Source organism: Somniosus microcephalus, chromosome 5, assembly GCF_052327205.1.
Source record: "Somniosus microcephalus isolate GS21.2 chromosome 5, FLI_Smic_1.0, whole genome shotgun sequence".
Lineage (NCBI taxonomy): Eukaryota > Metazoa > Chordata > Chondrichthyes > Squaliformes > Somniosidae > Somniosus > Somniosus microcephalus.
The window spans coordinates 10,035,182-10,059,436 of NC_140991.1; the positions used below are offsets into that span (position 1 = coordinate 10,035,182).

The window sequence follows — 24,255 nt, forward strand, 5'->3', positions numbered from 1 at the left end:
GCTCTACCTTACCACCACCTCTCTCGACCCCTCCACAGTCTCTAAATTGTCAGACTGCTTGTCCGACATCCAGTATTGGATGAGCAAAAAATTTTTCCAATTAAATATTGGGAAAACCGAAGCCATTGTTTTCGGGCCCCGCCAAAACTCCGTTCCCTAGCCACCGACTCCATCCCTCTCCCTAACATCTGTCTGAGGCTGAACCACACTGTTCGCAACCCTGGTGTCATATTTAACCCTGAAATGAGCTTCCAAACACACATCCACAGCATAACAAAGACCGCCTACTTCCACCTCTAACATCGCCCGTCTCCCCCCTTGCCACAGCTCATCCGCTGCTGAAACCCTCATCCATGCCTTTGTTACCTCTAGTCTTGACTATTCCAATGCACTCCTGGCCGCCCTCCCACATTCCACCCTACGTAAACTTGAGGTCATCCAAAACTTGGCTGCCTGTGTCCTAACTCGCACCAAGTCCCATTCGCCCATCATCCCTGTGCTCGCTGACCTACACTGGCTCCCGGTTAAGCAGCGCCTCGATTTCAAAATTCTCATCCTTGTTTTCAAATCCCTCCATGGCCTCGTCCCTTCCAAGCTCTGTAATCTCCTTCTGCCCCACAACCCCCAAGATATCTGCGCTCCTCTAATTCTGCCATCTTGAACATCCCTGATTATAATCGCTCAACCTTTGGTGGTCGTGCCTTCTGTTGCCTGGGCCCTAAACTCTGGAATTCCCTGCCTAAACCTCTCCACCTCTTTACCTCTCTTTCCTCCTTTAAGACGCTCCTTAAAACCTGTTGTGTTTTGAGTTTTGCTTCAATTAAGTTTGTCCCAGTTCCCGGGTCTAACCTGAAGGGGGTGCTGGGGGGCTCGGTTTTACTTTGTTTCGGGTTCTGCCATGCAGACAATGTGCTGTAATGTCCACCCATTTACTCAGTAAATAATAAAAGGCACATTCCGTCTCCTCTGTTCATTACTGTTCGGTCAAGATGCAATAAAACCTACCTCTTTGACCAAGCTTTTGGTCACCTGTCCTAATTTCTCCTTATGTGGCTCGGGGTCAAATTTTTTGTCTTAAAATACTCCTGTGCAGCACCTTGGGACGTTTTACTACGTTAAAGGTGCTATATAAATACACGTTGTTTTTGTTGTTTATTCTGCAGCTGGTGCAGTGGTCCTCGATCATCATGACTTGGCTCACGGTAAGATGTGTTTTATGAGCTTGGTGGGTAAATGAATCATAAGGTGTGAGAATGAGCCGCACTAACAACAAGAGCCTGGGAGCGATCCCCTGTCTGGGCAGCGACGATCTCCTTTACCGTGCTCAGTGACAGGAGCCCCGTGCCCATCGCCATTCCCATCTCACTGGCTCTTATTTCCTAAACTAAATAAGCTGTTCCAATACTTTGGATTATTCTGTTTTTGCTAGTTGCTAAAGGAATGTAAAATTCTCTCTACAGCATCCCATCAAACACTCCCAGGACAGGTACAGCACGGGTTAGATACAGAGTAAAGCTCCCTCTACACTGTCCCATCAAACACTCCCAGGACAGGTACAGCACGGGGTTAGATACAGAGTAAAGCTCCCTCTACACTGTCCCATCAAACACTCCCAGGACAGGTACAGCATGGGGTTAGATACAGAGTAAATCTCCCTCTACACTGTCCCATCAAACACTTCCAGGACAGGTACAGCACGGGGTTAGATACAGAGTAAAGTTCCCTCTACACTGTCCCATCAAACACTCCCAGGGCAGGTACAGCACGGGTTAGATACAGAGTAAAGCTCCCTCTACACTGTCCCATCAAACATTCCCAGGGCAGGTACAGCACGGGTTAGATACAGAGTAAAGCTCCCTCTACACTGTCCCATCAAACGCTCCCAGGGCAGGTACAGCATGGGTTAGATACAGAGTAAAGCTCCCTCTACACTGTCCCATCAAACACTCCCAGGGCAGGTACAGCACGGGTTAGATACAGAGTAAAGCTCCCTCTACACTGTCCCATCAAACACGCCCAGGGCAGGTACAGCACGGGTTAGGTACAGAGTAAAGCTCCCTCTGCACTGTCCCATCATATAATCCCAGGGCAGGTACAGCACGGGTTAGTTACAGAGTAAAGCTCCCTCTACACTGTCCCATCAAACACTCCCAGGACAGGTACAGCACGGGTTAGATACAGAGTAAAGTTCTCTCTACACCATCCCATCAAACACTCCCATTGACAGGTACAGCACGGGTTGGATACAGAGTAAAGCTCCCTCGACACTGTCCCATCAAACACTCCCAGGACAGGTACAGCACGGGTTAGATACAGAGTAAAGTTCCCTCTACACTGTCCCATCAAACACTCCCAGGGCAGATACAGCACAGGTTAGATACAGAGAAAAGCTCTCTCTACACTGTCCCATCAAACACTCCCAGGGCAGGTACAGCCTGGGTTAGATACAGAGTAAAGCTCCCTCTACACTGTCCCATCAAACACTCCCAGGGCAGGTACAGCACGGGTTAAATACAGAGTAAAGCTCCCCCTACACTGTCCCATCAAACACTCCCAGAGCAGGTACAGCATGGGTTAGATACAGAGTAAAGCTCCCTCTACACTGTCCCATCAAACACTCCCAGGGCAGATACAGCATGGGTTAGATAGAGATTAAAGCTCCCTCTTCACTGTCCCATCAAACACTCCCAGGACAGGTACAGCACGCGTTAGATACAGAGTAAAGTTCCCTCTACACTGTCCCATCAAACACTCCCAGGGCAGATACAGCACGGGTTAGATAAAGAGTAAAGCTCTCTCTACACTGTCCCATTAAACACTCCCAGGGCAGGTACAGCCTGGGTTAGATACAGAGAAAAGCTCCCTCTACAATGTCCCATCAAACACTCCCAGGGCAGGTACAGCACGGGTTAGATACAGAGTAAAGCTCCCTTTACACTGTCCCATCAAACACTCCCAGGGCAGGTACTGCACGGGTTAGATACAGCGTAAAGCTCCCTTTACATTGCCCCATTAAATAGCTTTAATCCTCTAGAGGTGCGCCCTCCTCTGCCCGAATGTGGCATTTCCTCACCCCATGCTAATTTTCCTGTGGTCATATTTGACCCCGAGATGAGGTTCTGAACCAACATCCAGTCCATCACCAAGACCGCCGACCTTCACCTCCATAACATTGCCCAACTCCCCCCTGCCTCAGCTCATCTGCTGAAGCCCTCATCCCTGTCTTTGTTAACTCGAGACTTGACCGTTCCAACGCTCGCCTGGCCGGCTTCCCATCTTCCACGCTCCCTAAACTTCAGCTCATCCAAAACTCTGGCTGCCCCGTGTCCTAACTCACACCCAGTCCCGTCCACGCATCACCCCCTGTGCTCACTGCTCCGTGTCCTAACTCACACCCAGTCCCGTTCACCCATCACCCCCTGTGCTCACTGCCCCGTGTCCTAACTCACACCCAGTCCCATTCACCCATCACCCCCTGTGCTCACTGCCCCGTGTCCTAACTCACACCCAGTCCCGTTCACCCATCACCCCCTGTGCTCACTGCCCCGTGTCCTAACTCACACCCAGTCCTGTTCACCCATCACCCCCTGTGCTCACTGCCCCGTGTCCTAACTCACACCCAGTCCCGTTCACCCATCACCCCCTGTCCTCTGCTGCCCCGTGTCCTGACTCGCACCAAGTCCCGTTCACCCATCACCCGCTGTGCTCACTGCCCCGTGTCCTAACTCAAACCCAGTCCCGTTCACCCATCACCCGCTGTGCTCACTGCCCCGTGTCCTAACTCACACCCAGTCCCGTTCACCCATCACCCCATGTGCTCACTGCCCCGTGTCCTAACTCACACCCAGTCCCGTTCACCCATCACCCCCTGTGCTCACTGCCCCGTGTCCTAATTCGCACCCAGTCCCGTTCACCCATCACCCCCTGTGCTCACTGCCCCGTGTCCTAACTCCCACCCACTCCCGTTCACCCATCACCCCCTGTGCTCACTGCCCCGTGTCCTAACTCACACCCAGTCCCGTTCACCCATCACCCCCTGTGCTCACGGCCCCGTGTCCTAACTCACACCCAGTTCCGTTCACCCATCACCCCCTATGCTCACTGCCCCGTGTCGTAACTCACACCCACTCCCGTTCACCCATCACCCCCTGTGCTCACTGCCCCGTGTCCTAACTCGCACCCAGTCACGTTCACCCATCACCCCCTGTGCTCACTGCCCCGTGTCCTAACTCACACCGAGTCCTGTTCACCTATCACCCACTGTGCTCACTGCCCCGTGTCCTAACTCACACCCACTCCCGTTCACCCATCACCCCCTGTGCTCACTGCCCATTGTCCTAACTCACACCCAGTCCCGTTCACCCATCACCCCCTGTGCTCACTGCCCCGTGTCCTAACTCGCACCCAGTCCCGTTCACCCATCACCCCCTGTGCTCACTGCCCCGTGTCCTAACTCACACCAAGTCCCGTTCACCCATCACCCCCTGTGCTCACTGCCCCGTGTCCTAACTCACACCCAGCCCCGTTCACCCATCACCCCCTGTGCTCACTGCCCCGTGTCCTAACTCACACCCAGTCCCGTTCACCCATCACCCCCTGTGCTCACTGCCCCGTGTCCTAACTCACACCCAGTCCCGTTCACCCATCACCCCCTGTGCTCACTGTCCCGTGTCCTAACTCACACCCAGTCCCGTTCACCCACCACCCCCTGTGCTCACTGCCCCGTGTCCTAACTCACACCCAGTCCCGTTCACCCATCACCCACTGTGCTCACTGACCCGTGTCCTAACTCACACCCAGTCCCGTTCACCCATCAGCTCCTGTGCTCACTGCCCCGTGTCCTAACTCACACCCAGTCCCGTTCACCGATCACCCCCTGTGCTCACTGCCCCGTGTCCCAACTCGCATCAAGACCCGTTCACCCATCACCCCCTGTGCTCACTGCCCCGTGTCCTAACTCACACCCAGTCCCGTTCACCCATCACCCCCTGTGCTCACTGCCCCGTGTCCTAACTCGCACCCAGTCCCGCTCAACCATCACCCCCTGTGCTCACTGCCCCGTGTCCTAACTCACACCCAGTCCCGTTCACCCATCAGGCCTGTGCTCACTGCCCCGTGTCCTAACTCACACCGAGTCCCGTTCACCCATCACCCCCTGTGCTCACTGCCCCGTGTCCTAACTCACACCCAGTCCCGTTCACCCATCACCGCCTGTGCTCACTGCCCCGTGTCCTAACTCACACCCAGTCTCATTCACCCATCACCCCCTGTGCTCACTGCCCCGTGTCCTAACTCACACCCAGTCCCGTTCACCCATCACCCCCTGTGCTCACTGCCCCGTGTCCTAACTCACACCCAGTCCCGTTCACCCATCACCCACTGTGCTCACTGCCCCGTGTCCTAACTCACACCCAGTCCCGTTCACCCATCACCCCCTGTGCTCACTGCCCCGTGCCCTAACTCGCACCAAGTCCCGTTCACCCATCACCCCCTGTACTCACTGCCCCGTGTCGTAACTCACACACAGTCCCGTTCACCCATCACCCCCTGTGCTCACTGCCCCGTGTCCTAACTCACACCCAGTCCCGTTCACCCATCACCCCCTGTGCTCACTGCCCCGTGTCCTAACTCACACCCAGTCCCGTTCACCCATCACCCCCTGTGCTCACTGCCCCGTGTCCTAACTCGCACCCAGTCCCGTTCACCCATCACCCCCTGTGCTCACTGCCCCGTGTCCTAACTCACACCAAGTCCCATTCACCCATCACCCCCTGTGCTCACTGCCCCGTGTCCTAACTCACACCCAGTCCCGTTCACCCATCACCCCCTGTGCTCACTGCCCCGTGTCCTAACTCACACCCAGTCCCGTTCACCCATCACCCCCTGTGATCACTGCCCCGTGTCCTAACTCGCACCAAGTCCCGTTCACCCATCACCCCCTGTGCTCACTGCCCCGTGTCCTAACTCGCACCCAGTCCCGTTCACCCATCACCGCCTGTGCTCACTGCCCCGTGTCCTAACTTGCACCCAGTCCCGTTCACCCATCAGCCCTGTGCTCACTGCCCCGTGTCCTAACTCGCACCCAGTCCCGTTCACCCATCACCGCCTGTGCTCACTGCCCCGTGTCCTAACTTGCACCCAGTGCCGTTCACCCATCACCCCCTGTGCTCGCTGCCCCGTGTCCTAACTCGCACCCAGTCCCGTTCACCCATCACCCCCTGTGCTCACTGCCCCGTGTCCTGACTCGCACCCAGTCCCGTTCACCCATCACCCCCTGTGCTCACTGCCCCGTGTCCTAACTCGCACCAAGTCCCGTTCACCCATCACCCCCTGTGCTCACTGCCCCGTGTCCTAACTCGCACCCAGTCCCGTTCACCCATCACCCTCTGTGCTCACTGCCCCGTGTCCTAACTCGTACCAAGTCCCATTCACCCATCACCCCCTCTGCTCACTGCCCCGTGTCCTAACTCGCACCCAGTCCCGTTCACCCATCACCGCCTGTGCTCACTGCCCCGTGTCCTAACTTGCACCCAGTGCCGTTCACACCATCACCCCCTGTGCTCGCTGCCCCGTGTCCTAACTCACACCCAGTCCCGTTCACCCATCACCCCCTGTGCTCACTGCCCCGTGTCCTAACTCACACCCAGTCCCTTTCACCCATCACCCCCTGTGCTCACTGCCCCGTGTCCTAACTCGCACCCAGTCCCGTTCACCCATCACCCCCTGTGCTCACTTCCCCGTGTCCTAACTCACACCCAGTCCCGTTCACCCATCACCCCCTGTGCTCACTGCCCCGTGTCCTAACTCGCACCCATTCCCGTTCACCCATCACCCCCTGTGCTCGCTGAGCTCCATTGGCTCCCGGTCCAGCAACGCCTCCATTTCCTGGTGACCCCAGGCCAATCCCGGAGGGCTGGCGGCCTTACCGCAGGGGCGGGGGTTGGGGGGGGGGGAGGCGGCACAGGCGGTGCTTCGGAGGAGCTGTAAAGATGCCAGGCGGAGAAGGAAAAAGTGAGCAAAGAACAGGGAGGGAAATTTACTCAGCAAACACAGAGAGGAACGTTATACTTTGAAACTTATTCAACGCCTGTGTCAACTTTCAGATCACAGGAGACACGAGAGATCGGCACACGCCGCCAAACACTGTGAGTAACAGGGTCTGGGCTCAGGAATGGGCTCATTCCGCAGGATGATAAATTTTTTGAAATGAATTAGATAAAGTCCGTCCCTTCCGCCCTCCCCCGGGTACATCACACGGCCACACTTTAGACACCAGGAGTGTCGAGGGTTCGCTCCCCGCTCTGTGCGCAGTTTCCCAGGGCGATGGTCCTGGTGTTACTACAACTGGTCCCAATGAAGATCAGCCTGGCTTCCTGCTCCTCCTCGCTATCCTCAGCCTCCCGCTAGGCGGGCGGGTCGGTGGGTGAGCTCAGATGTGATGCCCCCTGTGGCCCACCAGCCTTATGGCACTTGCGGTTAGAGCTCGCGCCTAAATAATGGGGACTTGGGTGAGAAACCGTGAGGGGTGTGGCGGGAACTGTGAGGGGAGGGGGGAGAGAGGGATGGGGGAGCTATCCCAAATGCCCGGGGACAGATGCTCAGGAAGTTTTCTTTATTCCGCAGCTGGTGCAGTGGTCCTCGATCATCATGACTTGGCTCACGGTAAGATGTGTTTTATGAGCTTGGTGGGTAAATGAATCATAAGGTGTGAGAATGAGCCGCACTAACAACAAGAGCCTGGGAGCGATCCCCAGTCTAGGCAGCGACGATCTCCTTTACCGTTCGCAGTCACAGGAGCTCCGTGCCCATCGCCATTCCCATCTCACTGACTCTTATTTCCTAAACTAAATAAACTGTTTCAGTTCTTTGGATTATTCTGTTTTTGCTAGTTGCTGAAGGAATGTAAAGTTCTCTCTACACTGTCCCATCAAACACTCCCAGGGCAGGTACAGCACGGGTTAGATACAGAGTAAAGTTCTCTCTGCACTGTCCCATCAAACACTCCCAGGGCAGGTACAGCATGGGTTAGATACAGAGCAAAGTTCCCTCTACACTGTCCATCAAACACTCCCAGGACAGGTACAGCACGGGTTAGATACAGAGTAAAGCTCCCTCGACACTGCCCCATCAAACACTCCCAGGGCATGTACAGCACAGGTTAGATACAGAGTAAAGCTCCCTCTACAACCTCCCATCAAACACTCCCAGGGCAGGTACAGCACGGGTTAGATACAGAGTAAAGCTCCCTCTACACTGTTCCAGCAAACACTCCCAGGGCAGGTACAGCACGGGTTAGATACAGAGTAAAGCTCCCTCTACACTGTCCCATCAAACTCTCCCAGGGCAGGTACAGCACGGGTTAGATACAGAGTAAAGCTCCCTCTACACTGTCCCATCAAACACTCCCAGGGCAGGTACAGCACGGATTAGATACAGAGTAAAGCTCCCTCTACACTGTCCCATCAAACTCTCCCAGGGCAGGTACAGCACGGGTTAGATACAGAGTAAAGCTCCCTCTACACTGTCCCATCAAACACTCCCAGGTCAGGTACAGCACGGGGTTAGATACAGAGTAAAGCTCCCTCTACACTGTCCCATCTAACACTCCCAGGGCAGGTACAGCACGGGTTAGATTCAGAGTAAAGATCCCTCTACACTGTCCCATCAAACACTCCCAGGGCAGATACAGCACGGGTTAGATACGGAGTAAAGCTCCCTCTACACTGTCCCATCAAATAGTTTTTACTCTATAGAAGTCCGCTGTCCTCTTCCAGAGTGTAGCATTTCCTCACCTAGGACTATTTTTCCTGTGGTCTTGCGGAGTGTGACTGACATTGATGAGGCTGGTTCTGGTGTGTTTGGGGCAGCTCTGCTCTTTGGGACTGCACCCAGAAGGAACTGGGGGGAAACCTGCTTCCAAATGTCGGTTCCTTGTCCCATTTGTCCCGTCAGGAACGAAAAAAACAGGAATTAGATCGGAGAGTCTGTTGACTAGAATTCCGTCTCCGATCAGTGTTTTCTGTCCTACCCATAATGTCAATAGAGGGACCATTTGGCGCGAGACCGGACACACCGAACCGTTGGCTAGAAAATCTTGCCATTCACTTTGTCCTCTGGCCACATGCAAATGAGAAGAGATGGGCAGGGTTTGTTGCTGGCCTCCTATTGGCCACTGGTGGTAGAGCCAGTCTCAGGAAAATCAGGTGTTGAAGCCTGTTTTAGGTTGGCCAGAAATGGAGGGCTCAAGGAACCCGCAGTTAAATTTGTATCTGGGGTTTTGTTTAAAGGGGTATGTATGGTGGTGCAGTGATTATGTTACTGGACTAATAATCCAGAGATCGTGAGTTGAAATCCCACCGTGACAGTTTGAGAATTGAATTTAGTTCAAAGGAAATCTCCAAATCAAAAGCCAGTTTGAGTAAAAGTGACCATGAAGCTGTCGGATTGTTGTAAAAACCCATCTGGTTCACTAATGTCCTTTAGGGAAGGAAACCTGCCGTCCTTACCCGGTCTGGGCCTATATGTGACTCCAGTCCCACACCAACGTGGTTGACTCCGAACTGCCCCTTAGAAAGCCACTCAGTTTGTTTCAAATTCGTTAAACACAGCAGTTCAAGAAGGCGGCCCACCACCACCTCAGGACAACTAGAGATGGGCAGTAAATGCCGGCCTTGCCAGCAATGCCCACATCCTGAGAATGAAGAAGACTTTAACGTCTCCACATCTCCACTGGTGTTACACTGCGGGGGAAGCACAGTTTCACTGGTGAAATCTAGCCCAGTGTGTCAGAAGTATGTGACTGTTTGTTTAATAAAAGTTTTTGCTGGATATTGAGGGCTGTGGGGAAAGAGCTGGAGAGTGGGACTAATTGGAGAGCTCTTTCAAAGAGCCGCCACAGTCACGATGGGCTGAATGGCCGCCTTCTCTACTGTATGTTTAAAATTCATCTTTTCTTTCTGACTCCCTGCAGGTGGAGATTAAGATGGTGTGGTTTGGAAGAGTAAGTAACTTGTTTTTAACTGGGAAATGTAAATGAGGTAAATCAGCAAACAGTGACAGCAAGCTTGGGTTTCAAAAGACTGTAGATTGTGGAAGATAGAGAGATCGAGGGACTGAGGGGGGGAGGAAGGAACAAGGGACAGAGGAAGGTCGAGGGACTGAAGAGAGGGGGACTGAGGATCGAGGGACTGAGGAAGGTTGAGGGACTGAGGGGGGAGGAAGGGTCAAGGGACAGAGGAAGGTCGAGGGACTGAAGAGAGAGGGACTGAGGGTCGAGGGACTGAGGGTCGAGGGACTGAGGAGGGAGGGAGGATCAAGGGAGAGAGGAAGGTTGAGGGACTGTAGAGAGGGACTGAGGGTCGAGGGACTGAGGGTCGAGGGACTGAGGAGGGAGGGAGGATCAAGGGAGAGAGGAAGGTTGAGGGACTGTAGAGAGAGGGACTGAGGGTCGAGGGACTGAGGAGGGAGGGAGGATCAAGGGAGAGAGGAAGGTTGAGGGACTGAAGAGAGGGGGACTGAGGATCGAGGGACTGAGGGTCGAGGGATTAAGGAGGGTCGAGGGACGGAGGGGATAGGGGATTGAGGAGATTAAGGCACTAAGGAGATTGAGGGTTTGAGGATCGAGGGACTGAGGAGTTTGAGGGATTGAGGAGCTGAGGAGTTTGAGGGATTCAGGTGATTGAGGGACTGAGGAGGATCGAGGGTTTGAGGAGGATCGAGGGACTGAGGTGGGTCGAGGGACTAAGGAGATTGAGGGACTGAGGTAGGTCGAGGGGTGAACTAATCGAGGTGTTTAAAATGATTAATGGATTTGATAGGGTGGATACGGAGAAATTATTTCTTCTGGTGGGGGGAGTCCAGATCAAAAGGGACATAACCGTCAAATTAGAGCCAGGCCGATCAGGAGTGAAATCAGGAAGCACTTCTTCACATAAAGCAGGTAAATTCTAAACTAATCTGCGGAAACTGTTTTTCAGTGCGCGATTGGTCAATCTATGGGACAGGCTCCCGTGGGAGACGGGGGAAGCTGAGAGTGTTGTTTCATTCAAATGCAAATGAGATAGATGGTTCTGCTCAAGGTGGAACAGCTTGTCATGGGCGACATTATCCAGTCCCTTTAGAATCCTAAAATCAGCAATCGTATCACCTCTCAACCTTCTCTTCTTTGTTTTTATTCGTTTATGGGATGTGGGCGTCGCTGGCAAGGCCAGCATTTATTGCCCATCCCTAATTGCCCCTTGAGAAGGTGGTGGTGAGCCGCCTTCTTGAACCGCTGCAGTCTGTGTGGTCAAGGTACTTCCACAGTGCTGTTAGGGAGTGAGTTCCAGGATTTTGACCTAGCGACGATGAAGGATCGGTGATATACTTCCAAGTCAGGATGATGTGTGACTTGGAGGGGAGCTTGGAGGTGGTGGTGTTCCCATGCACCTGCTGCCCTTGTCCTTCTAGGTGGTAGAAGTCGCAGGTTTGGGAGGTGCTGCTGAAGAAGCCTTGGCGAGTTGCTGCAGTGCCTCTTGTAGATGGTACACACTGCAGCCACGGTACACCGGTGGTGGAGGGAGTGAATGTTTAAGGTGGTGGATGGGGTGCCAATCAAACGGTCTGCTTTGTCCTGGATGGTGTCGAGCTTCTTGAGTGATGTTGGAGCTGCACTCATCCAGGCAAGTGGAGAGTATTCCATCACACTCCTTACTTGTGCCTTGTAGATGGTAGAAAGGCTTTGGGAAGTCAGGAGGTGAGACACTCGCCGCAGAATACCCAGCCTCTGACCTGCTCTTGTTGCCACAGTATTTATGTGGCTGGTCCAGTTAAGTTTCTGGTCAATGATGACCCCCAGGATGTTGATAGTGGTAGATTTGGCAATGGTAATGCCGTTGAATGTCAAGGGGCGGTGGTTAGACTCTCGCTTGTTGGAGACAGTCATTGCCTGGCGCTTGTGTGGCGCGAATGTTACCTGCCACTTACCAGCCCAAACCTGAACGTCGTCCAGGTCTTGTTGCATGCGGGCATGGACTGCTTCATTATCTGAGGAGTTGTGAATGGCACTGAACACTGTGCAGTCATCAGCGAACATCCCCGTTTTTGACCTTATGTTCGAGGGAAGGTCATTGATGAAGCAGTTGAAGATGGTTGGGCCTAGGACACTGCCCTGAAGAACTCCTGCAGCGATGTCCTGGGGCTGTAATGATTGAGCTCCAACCACCACAGCCATCTTCCTTTGTGCTAGGTATGACTCCAGCCAGTGGAGCGTTTTCCCCCCGATTCACATTGGCTTTAGTTTTACTAGGGCTCCTTGACGACACACTCGGTCAAATGCTGCCTTGATGTCAAGGGCAGTCACTCTCACCTCACCTCTGGAATTCAGCTCCTTTGTCCATGTTTGGACCAAGGCTGTAATGAGGTCTGGAGCCGAGTGGTCTTGGTGGAACCCAAACTGGGCATCAGTGAGCAGGTTATTGGTGAGTAAGTGCTGCTTGATAGCACTGTCGATGACACCTTCCATCACTTTGCTGATGATTGAGAGTAGACTGATGGGGCGGTAATTGGCTGGATTGGATTTGTCCTGCTTTTTGTGGATATGACATGCCTGGGCAGTTTTCCACATTGTTGGATAGATGCCAGTGTTGTAACTGTACTGGAACAGCTTGACTAGAGGTGCGGCTAGTTCTGGAGCACAAGTCTTCAACACGATAGCTGGGATGTTGTCGGGGCCCACGGCCTTTGCTGTATCCAGTGCGCTCAGCCATTTCTTGATATCATGTGGAGTGAATCGAATTGGCTGAAGACTGGCTTCTGTAATGGTGGGGACCTCAGGAGTAGGCCGATATGGATCATCCACTTGGCACCTCTGGCTGAAGATAGTTGCAAACGCTTCAGCCTTGTCTTTTGCACTCACGTGCTGGGCTCCACCATCATTGAGGATGGGGATATTCATGGAGCCTCCTCCTCCCATTAGTTGTTTAATGGTCCACCACCATTCACGACTGGATGTGGCAGGACTGCAGAGCTTTGATCTGATCCGTTGATTGTTGGTTCGCTTAGACCTGTCTGTACCAATTTGCTTCCGCTGTTTAGCATGCATGTAGTCCTGTGTTGCAGCTTCTCCAGGTTGGCACCTCATTTTTAGGTACGCCTGGTGCTGCTCCTGGCATGCTCTTCTACACTCCTTATTGAACCAGGGTTGGTCCCCTGGCTTGATGGTAATGGTAGAGTGAGGGATATGCTGGGCCATGAGGTTACAGATTGTGGTGGAATACAATTCTACTGCTGCTGATGGCCCACAGCACCTCATGGATGCCCAGTTTTGAGCTGCCAGATCTGAAATGAATCTCTCCCATTTAGCACGATGGTAGTGCCACACAACACGATGGAGGGTGTCCTCAGTGTGAAGATGGGACTTGTCTCCACAATGACTGTGCAGTGGTCACTACTACCAATGCAGTCATGGGTAGATTGGTGCGGACAAGGTAAAGTGGGTTTTTCCCTCGTGTTGGGTCTCTCACCACCTGCCGCAGGCCCAGACTGGCAGCTATGTCCTTCAGGACTCAGCCAGCTCGGTCAGTAGTGGTGCTACTGAGCCACCCAGAGTACATTCTGTGCCCTTGTACTCTCAGTGCTTCTTCCAAGTGGTGTTCAACATGGAGGAGTACTGATTCATCAGCTGAGGGAAGGCAGTAGGTGGTAATCAGCAGGAGGTTTCCTTGCCCATGCTTGACCTGAAGCCATGAGACTTTATGGGGTCCGGAGTCAATGTTGAGGACTCCCAGGGCCGCTCCTTCCTGGCTGTATACCACTGTGCTGCCACCCCTGGTGGGTCTGTCCTGCCGGTGGGACAGGACATACCCAGGGATGGTGATGGAGGAGTTCGGGACATTGGCTGAAAGGTATGATTCTGTGAGTATGACTATGTCAGGCTGTTGCTTGACTAGTCTGTGGGACAGCGCTCCCAATTTTGGCACAAGTCCCCAGATGATGGTGAGGAGGACTTTGCAGGGTCGACTGGGCTGGGTGTGCCGTTGCCGTGTCCATAGCCGGTGCTGAGATCGATGCCAGGTGGTCTGTCCGGTTTCATTTTTATTTTCGTAGCAGTTTGTTACAACTGAGTGTCTCGCTAGGCCATTTCAGAGGGCAGTTATGAGTCAACCATATTGCTGTGGGTCTGGAGTCACATATAGGCCGGACCGGGTAAGGACGGCAGATTTCCTTCCCTAAAGGACATTAGTGAACCAGATGGGTTTTTACGACAATCTGATAGTTTCATGGTCACTATTACTGATACTAGCTTTTTATTCCAGATTTATTTAATTAACTGAATTTAAATTCCCCAGCAGCCGTGGAGGGATTTGAACTCACGTCGCTGGATCATTAGTCCAGACCTCTGGATTACTAGCCCAGTGACATTACCACTACGCTATAAATGACATAAGAAATAGGAGCAGGAGCAGGCTGATAAATGGCAAGTAACATTTGCGCCACACAAGTACCAGGCAATGACCATCTCCAGCAAGCGAGATTCTAACCACCTCCCCTTGACATTCAAAGGCATTACCATCGCTGAATTGACCAGAAACTTAACTGGACCAGCCACATAAACATCGTGGCAACAAGAACAGGTCATCCACCACCTTAAACATTCACTCCCTCCACCACCAGCGCACCGTGGCTGCAGTGTGTACCATCTACAAGATGCACTGCAGCAACTCGCCAAGGCTTCTTCGGCAGCACCTCCCAAACCTGCGACCTCTACCACCTAGAAGGACGAGGGCAGCAGGCGCATAGGAACACCTTCCAAGTCACACACCATCCTGACTTAGAAATATATCGACTGTTCCTTCATTGTCGCTGGGTCAAAATCCTGGAACTCCCTCCCTAACAGCACTGTGGGAGTACCTTCTACTCACGGACTGCAGCGGTTCAAGAAGGCGGCTCACCACCACCTTCTCGAGGGCAATTAGGGATGGGCAATAAATGCTGGCCTTGCCAGCGACACCCACATCCCAGGAACGAATTTAAAAAAATAGGCCATAAGGCCCCTCGAGCCTGCTCCGCCATTCAATTAGATCATGGCTGATCTTCGACCTCAACTCCACTTTCCCGCCCGATCCCCATATCCTTTGATTCCCCTAGAGTCCAAAAATCTATCGATCTCAGTGACTCAGCATCCACGGCCCTCTGAGGCAGAGAATTCCAAAGATTCATGACTGTCTGAGTGAAGAAATTCCTTCTCATCTCCGTCTAGTGAGAACACACCCAGTTTATGTAGTCACTCCTCATATTCCAAACCCTCCATCATTCTGGTTGCTCTCCTCTGGATCCTTTCAGCTTCAGTTGAAGAGCTATCACTAGCGCTGGCTCAATGGGCCGAATGGCCTCCTTCTGTGCTGTAAACTCTATGATTCAGTGAGGGGTTTAAGTTCAGGATATCAGAATGTGCAGAGTATGGATTTGGACCAAATCATTCTGACTTGTGTCTCTCATTCTTATTTCAGAGAGAAGTGCCCGAGACGTCTGCTGATGGCCCGAGACACAAGCTTTCACTGCTACTTGCTTTCACATGCCTGTCGCCAATAACCAAGCAGCAAATTAGAGCTTTGCCTACCCTTCAATGTCAATCCTAATGAGAATCACTGTCTCCATTATTGTTAGACATGCACATAGATGCCTATGAGTGCACACATACACCCGTGCACAGTAACAGCGAGAGAGCGAGAGAGACAGAAACAGAGAGAGCGAGGGAGAGAGAGAGAGACACGGAGAACGAGAGAGCGACACACACACACACACAGATAGAGACAGAAATAGAGATAGAGGCAGAGAAACAGAGACAGCAAGAGACAGTGACAGAGAGACAGAGTGAGACACACACAGACAGAGACAGGCAGAGAGGGAGAGAGAGACACACACGCAGAGATCACCCTGAGCCACTCTTACCCACCTTATTACAGAGAGCATTATGGGCTGGGCCCTGAGAACAGGTCTATGGCACGTGATCTCTGGAGATAGTTCATGGCTGTGTGTGCACACGTGGGTGTGTAGTGTCAGTAACAGTATGGGACACAATCTGATGTCACACCAGAAGAGGGACCTTGCAACGACCTGTGTGATTTTAATTACGATTGACTTCTCTTTTAGATCCATTGCAGTTTCCAAACAATGCCACTGGCACGGCCTTGCTGTTGTCCAAGGGAAGCCTTGATGCTTAAACCAGTAGCAGAGTTTGCACTTTTTAAGGGATTTGTATAGATTAAAATTGTAAAAACAGATTGTAGCTGTTTTCCGATTATCTTTCCTTCAGCCTGTCACGCTCAATAAAAGATTCAATTGCAAACTGAACTATTCGCCTTATTGGGAGATTTATTTCCGTAACCATTGCTTTTTCTTACCCAGCCCTCTCACCTTCACCAGATCGCTACGGCCGAGGAAGGCCATTGTATCTGTTCTAGCCCTTTGCTAGAGCAATCCAAAATGAATCCCTCTGCCCCCTGCACTCTTCCTCGGGTTTCCTGTCACCAATCCAGTCGATTATTTTTCAAGGTGGTGACATCCTGTTGGAAACCCCCCATCCTATAGTGTACCGAGACTCCCAGGAAGCCTTTGATAAAGTTCCACATGCAAGGCTGTGATGACAAGTTGAAGACGGTAGGTATCCGAGGTGAGCCTTGGGAAGTGGAGAAAAATGAAGAAGAACGAGCTGAGAGGAGCAGCCAATGGGCAGGGGAGGTGGAGCGACAGAGCAGCCAATGGGCAAGGGAGGTGGAGTGACGGAGCAGCCAATGGGCAGGAGAGGTGGAGTGACGGAGCAGCCAATGGGTGGGGGAGGTGGCGTGACGGAGCAGCCAATGGGCGGGGGAGGTGGAGTGAAGAGCAGCCAATGGGCTAGGGAGGTGGAGTGAAGAGCAGCCAATGGGCTAGGGAGGTGGAGTGACGGAGCAGCCAATGGGTGGAGGAGGTGGAGTGAAGAGCAGCCAATGGACTGGGGAGGTGTAAATGACCTGGATTGCAGTGGATACCAACCTGGGAGGGGAGGACACTAAAGAAAGACTTGCATTTCTGTAGCGCCTTCACATTCTCAGGATGGCCTAAAGTGCTTTACAGCCAATTAAGTACTTTTGAAGTGTAGTCACTGTTGTAATGTAGGAAACGCGGCAGCCAATTTGCGCACAGCAAGCTCTCACAAACATCAATGAGATAATGACCAGATAATCTGTATTTAGTGATGTTGGCCAGAACACCGTGGATAACTCACCTGCTCTTCTTCGAATGGTGCCATGGGATCTTTTGCATTCACCCGAGAGGGCAGACGGGGCCTCGGTTTAGCGTCTCATCCAAAAGACGGCACCTCCGACAGTGCAGCACTCCCTCAGTACTGCAGTGGGGAGTGTCAGCCTGGATTATGTGCTCATGTCTCTGGATTGGGACTTGAAGCCATGGCCTTCTGACTCAGAGGTGAGTGTGATAATAGAGTCTGATGAGGACCTGGTCAACATCTGCAAGTGGGACGCTGAAATTCAATAGAGAGGAGCGCAACGTCTTAAACACTGGAAGAAAAATGAGGGAGATGTGTACATAATGAAAGGTGCTGAACTGGCTGGAGGAGAGGCTGATAAGAGATCTGGTGGACAATGATCTGGTCTACAATCAACAAAGTACACAAAGGGGAGATCTTGACTTCAATGGAAATAAGAATGGAGAGAGATGTAAAACAGGCTCCCGGCTCGCTATCCCCAGTTTTACACCATTGCAAAAAGTCAAGCTCTACCTCACGGAGAGTTGAGTGACACACTGCCCAACCAGTAGAGCATCAGTGCGAGGCCCCCAGGTCTCTGATGCACTTTGAATACTTTTTTAATATTTCCCCATCAATTCACAAGCAAAACATCCAAAGCACTTTACAGCACAGAGAGAGGCCGCGCAGTCCACAAGATAGGTGTCATCTCCCAATCTCTCCCTTTGTTATTTTGGTGACAATCTTCAAATTGTTCCCTCTAGTTATCAACTCACCAACCAGCGGAAGTAGTCTTTTCCCCAATCAGTACCCCCAAACTTTTAAATACCTCTATCAGAACTGAGGAGGTTAGAATGATCAGAAAAGAGAAGGATGAGGGGTGACCTAATATTATGAAGGGGTTTGAGATGGGTAGATGTAGAGAAGATGTTTCCACTTGTCGGGGAGTCCAAAACTAGGGGCCATAAATATACGACAGTCACTAATCAATCCAGTAAGAAATTCAGGAGAATTTTTTTTACCCAGGGTGGTGAGAATGTGGAACTCACTACCACAGGGAGTGGTTGAGGCAAATAGCATAGATGCCTTTAAGGGGAAGCTAGAAAAGTACATGAAGGAGAAAGGAATAGAAAGATATTCTGATAGGGTTGGATGAAGGTGGAGCACAAACACTGGCATGGAACAGTTGGGTCGAATGGCCTGATTCTGTGCTGTAAATTCTACGTAAAGCTCTTCTCTTTGTTCCAGTGGTAGAGAACCCCTGTATCCAGAGTCTCTCTTCCCTGCAAGCAATGCAGGGAAGGGCTACAAGGCCAAACCCCTAACATCAGGGGACTGAGTCAAGAGGAAAAGATTAGAAAAACTCTGGCCGAGAAATTTAATGGCGCCTCCCATATTTTTCAGGCGCTAAATGGGCGCCTAAGACTCCATTACGGCGGGCATGAAAAGAGCGCGCACATTTCCAGCCGGAAGTGCGCCACCTGCCATTTTGGGTTGGGCTTCTCCGTTGGCATCAGGATTGCTCGCCGGATGTCTTTAAAACGCTGAATACGTTATTTAAGTTAGGGCCATGCGATTCTTACAAACACCTTTCCCGAGTTTGGCCCCATTGCCCAACGCACCATGCGCTGAACTCGCACTCCAACAGGCAGGTAGGACCCCGTCACCAGCAATATTTAAAGGGAGCTTTATTGTACCATGTACAGTCTGGGCACCGCACCTCAAAGAATGTATTGACCTTGGAAGGAGTGCAGCGAAGATTCAGCAGAATATTACCAGGGCTCCGAGGGTTAGATTATGAGAGATTACATAAACTAGGTTTTTATTTCCTGGAATGTAGAACGTTAAGGGGTGATTTGATTGAAGATTTAGGATTTTTAAAGGAGTTGATAGGGTAGAGAGAAACTTTTTCTGCTGGTGGGGGGGAGAGAAGTTAGGAAACACTTCTTCATGCAAAGTGTGGTAGAAGTGTGGAACTCTCTCCCACAAAAAGCAGTAGATGCTAGCTCAATTAATAATTTTAAATCTGAGATGAATAGAACAAGATGCTAGCCAAGGACATTAAGGCATAGGAAGCCAAGGCGGGTACATGGAGTTAGAATACAGGTCAGCCATGATTTCATTGAATGGCAGAACAGGCTCAAGGGGCTCCTGTTCCGATGATCATGCAGTACTTACAGGCTAGTTGGTGGTTTGTCATTTCAGACTGTTGGTTAATTTCCAGGCATTTCTTGGTGTTTTATCACTCTGGACTCTGGTCTGCTGAGAAGATGACGGTGCACTGTTGTTGGCTGCCTCATTAATAATTTGACTGGTGCTCTCATTGGGCTGGAGGACAAGAGGGAGCAGCAATGAAGACAGCAGAGTAGGAGCAGCTGCCACAAGAGGGAGGCGGGCACTGCTTAGGAGGCCATAGCCACAGCAGGTCTCCTATCACAACTTTACTGGAGGAGCAATGTGCGAGACACCTTTACTTCACTAAGGGGGCTGTTACCGAGCTAAGTCACCTGCTGCAGCCACTCTCCAGCCTTGCATCAGGGCCTGGACAGCACTGACTGTGGATGCCATGCCCACATTGGCCCTGTGATGCCATGGGCTCTGTCCAGGCTGCACAAGGTGACATCAGCGACGTCTCACGGTTCGCAGTCCCTGTATCAGGGAGGTCATCGATGCTCTCTGCACCAGGAGGAACATGGACATCTCCTTCCCTATGAACAGAGTGAATCAAGAGGAGAGTGCACTCAGCCTGGCCTGCAATGCAAGGTGCCATCGACTGCACACACATTGCTTTGTGTGCTCCCTGTCACCAGCCTGGCATCTGTATAATCTTAAGGGAATTCACTCACTGGTTAGTTACACAGAGTAAATCTCCCTCTACACTGTCCCATCAAACACTCCCAGGGCAGGTACAGCACGGGTTAGATACAGAGTAAAGCTCCCTCTACACTGTCCCATCAAACACTCCCAGGGCAGGTACAGCGCGGGTTAGATACAGAGTAAAGCTCCCTCTACACTGTCCCATCAAACACTCCTAGGGCAGGTACAGCACGGGTTAGATACAGAGTAAAGCTCCCTCTACACTGTCCCATCAAACACTCCCAGGACAGGTACAGCACGGGTTAGATACAGAGTAAAGCTCCCTCTACACTGTCCCATCAAACACTCCCAGGACAGGTACAACACGGGTAAGATACAGAGTAAAGCTCCCTCTACACTGTCCCATCAAACTCTCCCAGGGCAGGTACAGCACGGGTTAGATACAGAGTAAAGCTCCCTCTACATAGGGTTCTTTGCAGCCGAGAGCGAGAGTCCCGAAGGCTGTGTTGCCTGCCCGGTGCCAGGGTTAAGGACATCTCCTCTGGGCTAGAGAGAAACTTGGAGAGGGAGGGGGAGGATCCAGTTGTCGTGGTCCATGTTGGTACCAACGACATAGATAGGACAAGGAAAGAGGTTCTGCTGAGGGAGTATGAGCAGCTAGGGGCCAAATTAAAAAGCAGAACCACAAGGGTAATAATCTCTGGATTACTACCTGAGCCACGAGCAAATTTGGTTAGGGTAAATAAAATCAGAGAGTTAAATGCGTGGCTCAAAGACTGGTGTGGGAGAAATGGGTTTTGCTTCTTGGGACACTGGCATCAGTACTGGGACGGGAGAGAGCTGTTCCGTTGGGACGGACTTCACTTGGCCAGTGCTGGGACTAGAATCCTGGCGAATCAAATAACTAGGGCTGTCGAGAGGGCTTTAAACTAATTAGTGGGGGGGAGGTTTCAAGAGAGCGAAAAATAAAAATGTCAGCGGAGAAGGCAATAGAGCAAAGTAGCAGTGGGGAAATTAAAAACCAGAGCGTGTCAGGAAGGGACAGAATGTATAAAGATAAAGGTAGAGTAGTAAAGGGGATAACAACAGGAATAAATTGTCACAAAACATATTTAAAAGTTCTTTATCTGAATGTACGCAGCATTCGTAACAAAATAGACGAGTTGACGGTACAAATAACTACACGAGTATGATCTGGTGGCCATTACAGAAACATGGCTGAAAGGTGACCATGACTGGGAACTAAACATCCAGGGGTATTTGACAATTAGGAAGGACAGACAGGAAGGAAGGGGAGGTGGGGTGGCTATGTTAATAAAGGATGGAATCACTGCAATAGTGAGAAATGATATTGGGTCAAAGGGTCAGGATAGTGAAACAGTTTGGGTGGAGATAAGGAATAATAAGGGGAAAAAGTCACTACAGGCGTAGTCTATAGGCCTCCTAACAGTTGCAACTCTGTTGGTCGGAGTATAAATCAGGAAATAGTTGGGGCTTGTAATAAGGGAACAGCTATAATCATGGGGGATTTTAACTTTCATATTGACTGGACAAATCAAATTGGGCAGGGCAGCCTTGAGGAAGAGTTCATAGAGTGCATTAGGGACGGGTTCCTTGAGCAGTAAGTAACTGAACCAACCAGGAGGCAGGCAATCTTAGATCTGGTCCTGTGTAATGAGACAGGATTAATAAAAAATGTCCTAGTAAAGGATCCTCTTGGAATGAGTGACCATAACATGGTTGAATTCCAAATTCAGTTGGAGGGTGAGAGAGTTGGATCTCAAACCAGCGTACTAAGCTTAAATAAAGGAGACTATGAAGGTATGAGAGCAGAGTTGACTAAAGTGGACTGGGAAAATAGATTAAAGTGTAAGACATGTACATTCAAGGAGATATTTCACAACTTTCAAGAAAAATATATTCCAGTGAGGAAAAAGGGGCCTAAAAGAAAAGACAGCCATCCGTGGCTAAGTAAAGTAATAAAGGATAGTATCCGACTGAAAACAAGGGCATATAAAGTAGCCAAATCTAGTGGGAGGATAGAAGATTGGGAAGCATTTTAAACCCAGCAAAGAATAACTAAAAGATTAATTAAGAAAGGGAAGATAGATTATGAAAGTAAACTAGCAAAAAAATATAAAAACAGATAGCAAGAGTTTCTACAGTTATATAAAAAGAAAAAGGGTGGCTAAAATGAATGTTGGTCCCTTAGAGGACGAGACCGGGAAATTAGTGGTGGGGAACATGGAGATGGCAAAAACGCTGAACAAATATTTTGTATCAGCCTTTACAGTAGAGGACACTAAAAATATCCCAACACTGGACAAACAGGGGGCTATAGGGGGGGGGGGGGGGGGGAAAGCTAAACACGATTAAAATCACTAAGGAGGTGGTACTCGGTAAGATAATGGGACTAAAGGTGGATAAATCCCCTGGACCTGATGGCTTACATCCTAGGGTCTTGAGGGAAGTAGCGGTAGGGATTGTGGGTGCATTGGTGGTAATTTTCCAAAACTCCCTGGATCCAGGAAAGGTCCCAGCAGGTTGGAAAACTGCTAATGTTACGCCCTTATTTAAAAAGGGAGGCGGACAAAGGCTGGAAACTATAGACCAGTTAGCTGAACATCTGTGGTTGGTAAAATGTTGGCGTCCATTATTAAGGAAGCAGTAACAGGACATTTGGATAAGCATAATTTAATCGGACAGTCAGCATGGTTTTACGAAGGGGAAGTCATGTTTGACAAATTTGCTCGAATTCTTTGAGGACGTAACAAACAGGGTGGATAAAGGGGAACCAGTGGATGTGGTGTATTTGGACTTCCAAAAAGTATTTGACAAGGTGCCACACAAAAGATTACTGCACAAGATAAAAAATCACGGGATTGGGGGCAATATACTGGCATGGGTGGAAGATTGGCTATCTAACAGAAAACAGAGAGTTGGGATAAATGGTTCATTCTCGGGTTGGCAATCAGTAACTAGTGGTGTTCCGCAGGGGTCAGTGCTGGGACCCCAACTCTTTACAATCTATATTAACGATTTGGAGGAAGGGACCGAGTGCAACGTATCCAAGTTTGTCGATGATACAAAGATGGGAGGGAAAGCAGTGAGTGAGGAGGACATAAAAAACCTGCAAAAGGACATAGACAGGCTAAGTAAGTGGGCAAAATTTGGCAGATGGAATATAATGTTGGAAAGTGTGAGGTTATGCACTTTGGCAGAAAAAATCAAAGAGCAAGTTATTATCTAAATGGAGAGAAACTGCAAAGTGCTACAGTACAAAGGGATCTGGGGGTCCTGGTGCATGAAACACAGAAGGTTAGGATGCAGGTACAGCAGGTGATCAGGAAGGCCAATGGAATCTTGGCTTTTATTGCAAGGGGGATGGAGTATAAAAGCAGGGAAGTCTTGCTGCAGTTATACAGGGTACTGGTGAGGCCACACCTGGAATACTGCGTGCAGTTTTGGTTTCCATATTTAAGAAAAGATATACTTGCTCTCGAGGTAGTTCAGAGAAGGTTCACTCAGTTGATTCCGGAGATGAGGGGCTTGAATTATGAGGAGAGGTTGAGTAGATTGGGACTCTACTCATTGGAATTCAGAAGAATGAGAGGCGATCTTATCGAAACATATAAGATTATGAGGGGGCTTGATTGGGTGGATGCGGGGAGGATGTTTCCACTGATGGGTGAGACTAGAACTAGGGGGCATAATCTTAGAATAAGGGGCTGCCCTTTCAAAACTGAGATGAGGAGAACCTTCTTCACTCAGAGGGTAGTGAATCTATGGAATTTGCTACCTCAGAGAGCTGTGGAAGCTGCGACATTAAAAAAATTTAAAACGGAGACAGACAGTTTCCTAGCTGATAAGGGAATAAGGGGTTACGGGGAAAGGGCAGGGAAGTGGACGTGAGTCTAAGTTCGGATCAGCCATGATCCTATTGAATGGCGGAGCAGGCCCGAGGGGCCGTATGGCCTACTCCTGCTCCTACTTCTTATGTTCTACACTGTCCCATCAAACACTCCCAGGGCAGGTACAACACGGGTTAGATACAGAGTAAAGCTCCCTCTACACTGTCCCATCAAACTCTCCCAGGGCAGGTACAGCATGGGTTAGATACAGAGTAAAGCTCCCTCTACACTGTCCCCATCAAACACTCCCAGGACAGGTAAAGCACGGGTTAGATACAGAGTAACACTCCCGGGGCAGGTACA

General features: G+C 50.8%; 1 protein-coding gene across 2 annotated transcripts in view; it reads left to right on the forward strand.

Annotated features, from left to right (window-relative positions):
* LOC147116869 (uncharacterized) overlaps positions 1 to 15,558 on the forward strand; it is a 101,997-nt gene extending 86,439 nt beyond the window's left edge. For both annotated transcript variants that reach the window (XM_085987312.1, XM_085987313.1), the window contains 5 exons: positions 1,164 to 1,202; positions 7,104 to 7,145; positions 7,624 to 7,662; positions 9,971 to 10,000; positions 15,489 to 15,558. In XM_085987312.1, coding sequence (XP_085843438.1) covers positions 1,164 to 1,202; positions 7,104 to 7,145; positions 7,624 to 7,662; positions 9,971 to 9,981 — 131 coding nt within the window. In that variant the 3' untranslated portion in view covers positions 9,982 to 10,000; positions 15,489 to 15,558. The remainder of the gene's footprint in view (positions 1 to 1,163; positions 1,203 to 7,103; positions 7,146 to 7,623; positions 7,663 to 9,970; positions 10,001 to 15,488) is intronic.
* The last annotated feature ends 8,697 nt before the right edge of the window (positions 15,559 to 24,255 follow it).